This window comes from Vombatus ursinus, unplaced genomic scaffold (genome assembly GCF_900497805.2).
Source record: "Vombatus ursinus unplaced genomic scaffold, bare-nosed wombat genome assembly UNPS02014778.1, whole genome shotgun sequence".
In the NCBI taxonomy this organism is placed as follows: domain Eukaryota; kingdom Metazoa; phylum Chordata; class Mammalia; order Diprotodontia; family Vombatidae; genus Vombatus; species Vombatus ursinus.
The window spans coordinates 6,826,534-6,836,966 of NW_020954556.1; the positions used below are offsets into that span (position 1 = coordinate 6,826,534).

General features: G+C 39.7%; 1 protein-coding gene across 1 annotated transcript in view; it reads left to right on the forward strand.

Moving 5' to 3' along the window:
• Nucleotides 1–5,995, forward strand: part of SFRP1 (secreted frizzled related protein 1) — an 86,435-nt gene extending 80,440 nt beyond the window's left edge. The window contains exons 3-4 of the mRNA XM_027865527.1: nt 1,147–1,483; nt 4,203–5,995. Of these exons, the coding sequence (XP_027721328.1) occupies nt 1,147–1,469 (323 nt within the window). The 3' untranslated portion in view covers nt 1,470–1,483; nt 4,203–5,995. The remainder of the gene's footprint in view (nt 1–1,146; nt 1,484–4,202) is intronic.
• The last annotated feature ends 4,438 nt before the right edge of the window (nt 5,996–10,433 follow it).

The following is a 10,433-nucleotide window of genomic DNA, read 5'->3' on the forward strand; positions in this document are numbered from 1 at the left end:
CCCCCCCCCCCCATGTTCGGCGACTGTCAATAGACAAACGTTCACTCACAGTCCCCATTTCAGCATGAAGTGAAAGAACAGCAGAGTAGCAGAACAGGTGATAACAGTCCCAACCCCAGGTGACACTTTCCAAACCTGTCATCCCTTTCACTCATTCTGTGTTGCAGGTGTTGGGAGGAGTGAGGGAAGAAATGCACAGCAAAAGCTTCCCAATCAATCATTTAACAAACTTTTAGCAAGTGCTTACTATATGCTAATCACCCTGTTATGTCCTAAGGTTACAAATAAAAAGGGAAGAGTCCCTGCTCTCAAGGGGCTTACATTCAAATCTTTTATACAATTAGGCATGTATCTCATCTATGCCAGCTTATATATCTTATATAAGGGAACATTGTAGGGAAGACTGTGGCAGCTGCTGGGTGGGGGTGGAGGCTGGGAAAAGCCTCCTAAAGAAGGGGTTATTTGAATTGAGTTTTAAAGGAAGCCAGAGATCCTAAGAGGGAGAAGGGAGGAAGGGAAGGAGAAGGGCATTTATGAAGCACCTACCTATGCTGGGTACCATGCTAAGTGCTTTATGAGTATTATCTCATTTGATCCTCACAATGATTCCTGGGGACTAGGTGCTACTACAACTCCCATTTTACAGTGGAGGAAACTGAGGCAGGCAGAAATTAAGTGACTTTTCTAGGATCACATAGCAAGTAAGTGTCAGAGGGCAGATTTGAACTCAGGTGTTCCTGACTCTGTACACTACATCACTTAGCTGCCTAAGAGGTGGAGGTGAAAAGGGTATTGCATTCCAAGTAAGGGAGACCTCTGCCACAAAAATGGAAGATCCATTCAGCTGTCATAAATCCAGGGGTGGGAATGATTGATGGGGGGCAAGGGAGGGGCATAGTAACTAGTGCCATATTTTGCATAGAAAAGCAGGTGTTCCTCCTAAATTTCTATGGCATTTGTCCATTTGTTCAGCTTGTCTTGGTGGCCTCAGGTATGGGCAATAAAATATCCCTCTATTGCAGTCATAATTTTCGGTTGCTGGTTTATAAGAAAAATTCTATTCTAAAATAGTTTCTTTCCATTTTTTTCTCCTTCTTCCCTTTTCTCTCCTTTTCTTCTCTCCCTTCCCCCTCCCCACCTCTACAGCACTAAGGATGAAAATAAAAGAAGTGAAAAAGGAAAATGGAGACAAAAAGATTGTCCCCAAGAAGAAGAAACCACTGAAACTGGGACCCATTAAGAAGAAGGAACTGAAGAAACTCGTCCTGTACTTAAAGAACGGGGCTGACTGCCCTTGTCACCAGCTGGATAATCTCAACAATCATTTCCTCATCATGGGGCGGAAAGTGAAGGCCCAGTACTTGCTGACGGCCATCCATAAGTGGGACAAGAAAAACAAAGAATTCAAAAACTTCTTGAAGAAAATGAAAAACCATGAATGTCCCACATTTCAGTCAGTTTTTAAATGATTCCCTCCCAAAGGGTGGGTTTGAGGAGGGGGAGGGTGGGCTGGGGCTAGGGGTGGGGGGAGAACACAGCCCTAGAACCTGGGCAGTTCACACATATGGCTCCTTCTGTTAGTAATGGATATTGTGTCTATGTTGATTGTGTGTGTGTGTATGTGTTTGTGTGTGTATGTGTGTGTGTTCTGTAACCCCCTTTAAAGCTTCCACTTCTTTATCTTCCCCCTCACCACCCTCCCTGAAATCCCTTCTTCCCCAACTTCAGAGACAAGTCAATATTGAAAATAAAGATATGGGGTCTAGGAGGGACCAGTGACGCTGGAGAGCCATTTTAAGGCTTGGAACATCCAAAGCCCCGCAGTCACTGGCTAAAACCAGGTACAGCTCCAATTCCACCAAGAAGCATGACTGTTCAGGTGGAAGTCTACCAAGGAAAGGGGTGGTGGTGGCCAAGGGACAAAAGAAAAAGGGAGGTAAAGCCAGATCGTTTCATGAATTAGGCAGTGAGAAAACCCTCCAAATGCCAAATTCTACAACTTTGGTTATTTAGCTGATAAAATGCTCATGAATCCAGCAGCCAAAATCTACCCGGGGGATGAACCAATTCTAGCTAGTCAATAAATCAAGTTGCACCTAATTATAGGTTATTTTCCTTTTCCATGTTTCTTTTTTTTTAAACTTTAAACTTTTTTTTTAAACTTCAGACCAATAAAGTAATATTCTCAAAGAGGAAAATCTTTAAAATACATTTTGCAGTCCTGTCCCCTCCCTCCAAAAGCAAGCAACAATGCCACATCAATACATGCCCTCCCAAAAAAGATTGATTTCTTCAATCACCTTTCCGAAGAATTCCTTCTTTCTGCAAGCAATGCCATCCACAGCTGCTCTCAGATGCCTTGTTAGGAAAGCTTCACGATCGGCCAGGGTGCATGGGCAAAGGTCAGATTTTCCTGCGCTTCCTGTCAAGTGGAGGCCATACCGTGGGCATGAAGCTGCTGAAATGAAACAGATGACTTTTTTTTTCTTCAGTGACAGCACTTTCAGACAGAGCTTGAAGGCAATACTTAGTGGTTCCAAAGAAACTTGTTTAAAGGGGGAAGGGAGTTGGAAAACTGTTTTAAAACAGCTTTGCAAATAAGTACTCACCCAGCATAAATCACAGGTTAGCCTGAATAAGGAGCACAGGGCTCTGATTTCACTTAACTTTCCTGTTCATGTACCTCCTAGGGAGAAAGAGATTCGACAATTTTGTTGTTGTCATCGCATTAGTTTCCAAGGCTTAAAAAAATAAAAATACCCCCCCCCCCAGTTTTTTGTGGTTCAATGCAAAGGAGAGGTGAAGACAGACCAAGAATTCTGAATTGTTTTTAGGCCTTTTTCCATAGGAGTGGCACTCTCTCTAGGACGTATTAGATGGTTTTGCATTCAATAGTAATAGTACTAGTAATAGCATTCTTACAGTGTTTTAAGGTTAGTGAAGAGCATTACATGTAATGTCATTTGACTCAAACTGCTGATGCGAAGAGACGAGCATTACGTTCCGGGTACATCTTTCTCTCTCCGTTTCACTCTGGCCTCAAAAAATCAAATCGAGAAACACCCCACATTAAATCTGTTTTTTTGAAGTTAAGCTGGAAGCTGATTACTTGAAGTTAAGGTCCATTGAGTGGTTCAATGGAAAATCAAACTAACCTGCCCATTCCATCCCTCTTTGTTTTTCAAAGCTCCTGTTTCTGCTCAGTGAATCTTCAGCTATCCCTAGACACATGCAAAGAGTACAACTCACCATGCCAACAGTTTTCCCTCAGGCCCCTCAAAAGATTTTCTAGAGCCTAAATGTTTGTTAAATTGTGTTAATGTTTCACTTTTAAAAGAAGCTTCCTTTTCCTGGAACCTTCTAGAAAGACATTTATTTTTTTCCCCTTGTGTTTTATCTGTAGTCCAGCTTACGGTGGTTAGTTACTAGACTTTAAAAAGTGAAATCAGTTATAACTTCTGGAGCTCCAAAGATCTGTAGGTACAGAACTCTCTTCTAGAGAGATGCCTGAGTCTCCTCCAGCCTGTGGCAGAGTTGGGAAGGAAGCCAGGCACTGGTTACTCAGACCAGAGATAGAAACACCTAAAAGACATTAGAATTTTATAAGAATTCTATTTCAACCCTCCACCTGTCCTTTGGGTTGCCTGCTTGAGAGTAATCAGTCATCACAATATAATTAATAAATGACAGTATTTTTCAAACACCTGGCTCCCCTGTCCTTGATAAAATGTTGGTTAGGTTGATTTGATTCATGTGTAATATTTCAGATGAGGGTTTTGTGTTTGTTTTTGTTGGTTTTTTTTTTTACACATGTATGTGCATTAGCTGATTAGATTTTTTTTTTAACTTTTCTCTTGTCAAACTGAACTTAAAAACAAGTCCATGACTTACATGGAGATAGATTTTAGATTTGTTAATTGATTGTAAACTCAAGCATTTTTGGTTGGTCTGCCACTTTTGATCAAGTTGATAGCTCCCAGGAAGATGTTTGTACAATCTGACAGAGCCTTCTTTCCACAATTATCTCAAAAAAAATTCTGATATAATGGTTCACACTAGTAGGAGAAAGAAGTTTATGGAAGAGTAAGAGGCTTCTTCCTGTCAGTCTCCATTAAGTGAGAATTCTAAGACAGTAAGTGACATTTAGGAAAGAGCTAAATAGTAAGAAAATGTGGTTTTCTATTTCTTATTATTTTCTTTAGTCTACGAATGACATCTGCTAATGTGACCTCATCCTTCAAGCTTCTGGACTTTGGGCTTTTACTATGCATGTTACAGAGACTTTTGGTTTTATATATAGCAGCCAGCCCTGTTTGTGACCCTGCAAGCAGTTTCCCGAAAAGATGGAGGCTTTGCAAACGTGTACCCCTCCAAGAGCAGCCTTTCCATCTGAGATACTGGCATTTCCTGAAACCAGAGCAAACTCAAACCAACCTTTTGAATAGAACTATTGGTTCTATCCCTGAAGGTTTCCACTTGGAGATACCCAGGATGAGATGTGATACCAATTGCAAGTTGACTTCAATACAAAAAGTTACGGTGACTAAAAATTTAAAAGACAACACCATCAGTCCTGTTTCCCTGCAGTCATGAAGCCCTGTTCTGGTAATAAGCAGGGCTGAGAGGAAGCTTATAAAGATGTCAGAGCCGGCACCAGAAGAAGTCTATGTGGTACAAGGAGAAAGTTGTTGGTCTCTTTCATGACACCTTAGTTTTCTCTCTTGATACCATGGGGAGCTCTCCTCTGCCCTGGGGCAGAAACCATCCTGAATGTTTGACCCCTACCTGCAGTAGCTCATGCTGGGACATACCTAAAAAAAAAATCTTAGTTTTCATTTATTTCAGCAAATTGAAAATTTTCTACCTTCATAAAAATCCTAAACAACAAACAAAAATCTGAACCTGCAAACCCACCAAAACAGAACTCCCCTCCCTCCAGGACTCCAAATAGCCAGAAGAGTGCCCTCTACTATCTCCTTAGGAGTATCTAAGCTTCCTTTGGTTACTGTCATCCTCATTCTCTGAGTATCTGTTTGCCAAGAACAATTCAGTCAACTTGTAGCAGGAAAGGACCAGCAGCACCCACCCACCATCTGCCAACCAATGTATGGAACACGGTGGTGAAGAAATTATGTGTCCCTCTGGAGCCCTCAAATTCCCTTCTCTTTTATACTTCATATCTTATATGAAAGCTTTGAATACTGTGAAGATGTTTTCCATTCCATCTCATTTCAGTGTTGTTTTTTCAATCTGCATTATTTTACCAGATGTTTTGATGTTATCACTTATGTTAATAGAAAGTCCAATATTTGTTCATCTTATTCTCATGCTTTTCCTGCCATGTATCAATATTCACTTAACTAAAATTGCTCAATTAATCAAAGGCAATGTTATTTTTTTTTACCCACCAACTCCCCCTCCTCCCCCAAAACAACTTGACTCTGCATTCCATTTTTGTAAAGATGTTGATTTCTGCTCTCAGCTTGATGGCTTTCCAGTGTGGGGTGGGTTTGAATGAACATTTGGGATCCACCGAAGGATGGATGAACACCCTGTGTATTTAGACCATCTGCCACTATTAATAACTTCCAGAAGTACTCCTGACTGCCCCTGTGTTTCAGTTCAGATGGAGAACATCAAATCTGTGCTCTGCAAGAATACATTATCCAGACCTGCTAGAGTTTCTTTTCCATATTTTTGACTTTAGAGTTTGCCTTCTCCCTCTTGATTATACTCTTTCCAAGAGTTTCCTTTGATTTGCCCTGTCTCCAGAATCACAGAATGGAAAGAGACCTCCGAGGCCTTCCAGTCCAACCCATCTCAGAAAAAGAACTCCTCCCCTAAAATATACCCACCAAGTGGTTGGCCAGCCTCTGAATAAAGATCCCCAGTGAGGGGGAACCCATTCTCCTTTGAGGTAGCCCATTCCAGTTTTGGACAGCTTTAATCATGCTGGTTTTTTACTATGTTAAACCTAATTTTGCCTCTGTCCAACTTCGGCCCATTCTTCCTCATTCTTTCCTCTGAGGCCAAGCTCAACAAGTGGAATCCTGCCCTTCAAATACTGAAAGATAGCTATCATTTCCTTCCTTTAGTTGTCCTTTCCCCAGGCAAAAGTCCCCAGTTCCTTCAATTGATCCTTATACGTCCCAGATTCAAAGCCCTCCATCAGATGCTTTCCAGCTTACCAATTGCCCTTCCTAAGCAGTGGTACCGGGGGCTGGGTACAGTCCTTTAGTAAAGGGCTCATCAGCACAAAGTCCAGAAAAACCTCCTTGCTTCTGGAAGCTACTCCTCTCTTAATGCTGTTTAAAGTCACATTGACATTTTTGGTTGCCATAGCATTAAAAAAAAAGGGGGCTAGGATGGTATAAATCTTGTGTTCACTAAATGTCATCTTGACTACTCACCTCCCAAGTTGGTGGAGGCTGTATTGAAGGGAAGTCTTCCCTCTGGAATGAAGGAGGTAAGGGTCCATTGTATTCTGGCCTGTAGTCACATGACTTACTTCCCTCACCATGGCCAATCCTGGGTGTTGTCCATGCAAGCCAATAGCATAGTTGTTAACCTGAAAAATTTGGTCAGTTCATGTGTTTGTCCACTAGTGAACAAACCAGCGAATTAAAATCGTGGGATATTATAGATCACCTCACCTATTTATTTCAGAGGAGAACATTGAGGCCCATTGAGGGGAAAGTTACATAATCATTTAGTGGCAGAGACTGGGCCAGGACCCTGACCTTATTGCTTCTAACCCTGTAGTTACAAAAGCCTACATTCGTTTGGACAGATCTGCCCCATGCTAGACCTTGCTCTAAACTGGAGAAGTCTCCAATGCTGCAATCAATTCTTCAAAGTAATAGCAGCATCATATCTGTGGATGCAGTTCCTGAATTAATAGAGCAATCTAAATTTCAAATTCCTTGCATTTTAACATAGTGAAAAATAGCACAAAATAACATGGGGCAAAACCTCCTCAAACGACCCAGAATGGCCCACATGCCTTAGTCTAGTCCAGTGCCCTTTCCACTTGACTACATTGCTCCTGTGTACATTTTTCTGCAGACTGGTGAGTTTGATGGGGTCATGAAGAGTCAGACACCACTGAAAGGACTCAACAACAACAATAACACCTCAGTAGACAAGATTCTCCATTATCCCACAAAAAAGCACAAAATAATACAATAAAAGTATCCCTATAACGTAATTGTAGAACCTGTCTTGGGACCCATCCAAGGAGTTTTGTTCAAAATATTTCCAAATCACTTGGTTCTCTATGTAGTGGTCTTGCCTTTAAGGAAGTCCCATGGCTTTGAGCACAGAGGATGCCATTTTAGAGAGGAAATATGATCATGATAGGAAAGGGCCTTGAGTATATATATGAGTATCAGCTGAATTATCTTGGAGAAGAGAAGTCTTAGTGGGGCACTTGGTAATTTTCTTCAAGTACTTTAAGGAATGTCAATGGAAGAAGTATTAATCTCATTCTGCTTGGTTCCAAATGACAAATCCAGGAGCATTGGGTTAAAATGCACATAGTCAGACAACAATTAGAGTTCTCTAGCCACGAAACAGCTGCCTCTAGTAGTAGTAACTTCTAATTCTCGAGAGACCTTTGAGCAAAGTCTAGATGCCCACTTCTTGAGAGTGCTCCAGAGGGAATAGATTCCTATTCAGGCTGTGGGTTGTACTCTATGATCTTCTGAGATCTCATCTAACCTTGAAATTCTGTGTTTCTGTGTCCTATTTACTACTTCTATAAGAAAAAAGAAAATATTTACCCAAATATAAAAGGGCATGCAAAATTTGAAGCTGGGAGAGAAAATGATTATTTTTTGTCTTTTCCCCTCATTCATAATTTACTTTCTTTAGCATTTTTTATACTAGCATAGTAATTTTCTATGTACATATATGTGTTATATATAATAGATATACACATATTTATACATACATTATACACATATACATATACACATTATACATACATACATATATATACATACATATTTAAAAATCTATTTATAGGATTATTGATGGAAGGGAGCTGAGAAGCCATCTAGACTGACCTCCTCATTTTACAAATAAGGAGGCTAAGGCCCAGAGAAATACAATAAAGGCCATGATTCCAAGTCAGGTCTTCTAATTCTAAATCCAGCACTCCTTCCACTAAACCATACTGTCCCTTTCACGAGCTGTAGTGGTTGTTAAAAGCAGCAGGATTAAATACAAACTCAAGCCTTACGGCTGGACCCTAACCTTTTCCCAGAAATAGGGTAAGGATCATAAGATCATAGCTATCAAATTGGAAGGGAACTTAGAAGTCCATCCCCTTCATTTTGCAGAAGAGAAGACTGCGGCACAGAGAGGTTGAAATGACTTACTCTAGGTCACACAATGGAAGAACCTTGCAAAGACGAGAATTGTATTACCTCTTTTGTCCCTATGATTGAGAGTTTTTGAGTCTTTACTATAACACATCTGACTTTAACACATTCATTCATTCATTCAAGACATTTACCAGTTCTCTACTGTGTGTAGAGCACTATGCTAAGTGCTGAAAAAAGTACAAAATTTAGATGGGACATGGTCTCCATTGTCATGGAACTCATTCTAGAAGGAAGAATAAGACATACAATATAGACAACTATTGTAACCCAGGATTTTGGAATATTACGGACTGGATTTAATCCTTGGGGTTGGGGGAACAAATAAAGAAGGTTAGTTTCCCTTAGCTCATTTCTCTTATCTATAGTTTATTCCATGAAAATCTCCAAACATAACTTGTGTGTAGATTTCCACATATGTGGTTGACAGGATATCTCTAGGTATAAAAGAACTCGAGGTAACAAATGTATGCTGTATATAAGGATAGACTTTGTTTCATCCCACTGAAATTCCAGAAGATACAAAGGACTAATGGGAGCCCAGATGTGGATGAAGAAGACACATAAGTCAAAAGACTAACAGGAGCTAACCCTAACAAACCTAACAATAAGCATGAATAAGAATGACTCCTATGGTGTGTGTGTGTGTGTGTGTGTGTGTGTGTGTGTGTGTATACAACTCAAGCTCTCCTTTTGCTGGTAGTGGCCAAAGGAAAACATACTGTGAGACAGTGTTTGTTAGGGCAAAGAACAAATCATTGAAATAATAGAAAAATGTCATTCAAGATAATGAAAATAACCCTAATCCTAACTCTAACCCATAGAACAGAAAGAAAAAACACAAAATACTCAAAAAACATAGAACTATTGGTTTAGAGCTGGAAATGATCCTAGAAGACTTTGAGTCCAAACTCATTTTACAGATGAAGAAAATGAGGCAGAAGGAGGTAAAAAGACTTGTCCAAAATTACACTAGAAGTAAGCAGCAAAGCTGAGATCTGATCCCAGGTCATTTCACTCCAAATCCAGTCTCCTTTTCCAGTGCCCTATGATACCATACCCTCTGAAAGAGCTGAATTTGGGGTTGCTGGTGGAGCAACACAGTGATGAATTTCTAGTTCTCTTAGAGGGCCCCACATAATCCCTCCCATATTTGTAAAACCATCTATAAATTAGACTTTCCCTAGAAAGCATACATACATGGGTACCACTATCTAGGCAAATGTATTTGAATTGGATATGCACTGTCCAAATAACTGAAATATCAGGAGATAGCAAAGTCCTGTTGTCTCCTCTCCCACCCTCTATTTCTTGGTGTGATGGGGAAACTAGAACCCAGCTCTTATGAACACGAGCAATGTGTTCAGCCTGATGGCATCCTCAATATGTACTTCAGTCTTCTATGACTGTCTGCTGTCCACTGACTGCCAGGGGAAGAAAAGGTCTCTTTACCTGACTGGTGAGGTGGTACACAGAATGCATATGAAAGACTCCTAGCCCTCCTTTTACAGGAAGCAGCCAAAGGAATACATGTTATAAGATAGTGTTTGTTGGGTCAAAGAACAAATCATAGAAATAATAGAAAATGTCAATAAAGATAATGACAATAATGAGGCAACATTCCAAAATATTTGGTATGCTGTTAAAACAGTTCTTAGGGGAAAATTTATATCTCTAATCCTTTAATGAAAAAGAGAAAAAACAGATCAATAAATTGGGGATGCATTTAAAAATACTAGAAGATTAACAAATTTTAAAACCTCAATTAAATATCAAGATATCAATTTTGAAAATTAAAGAATAAATTAATAAAATAAAAAATTGAATTGATAAGTAAAATGAGGAGATTAAAAAATAAACTATTAACTAACTTGATTAAAATGAAAGAGGAAAACGAAATCATCAGAATCAAAAAGAAAAAAAAGAAAATTTGCCACGAATGAAGAAATAAAAAATAATATTAGAAACCATTTTGCCCAACTTTGAGACCAAAACCAAAATCTTTGATTAAATAAGTCAAGATATTGTTTAAATTCTCTATTTCATGTT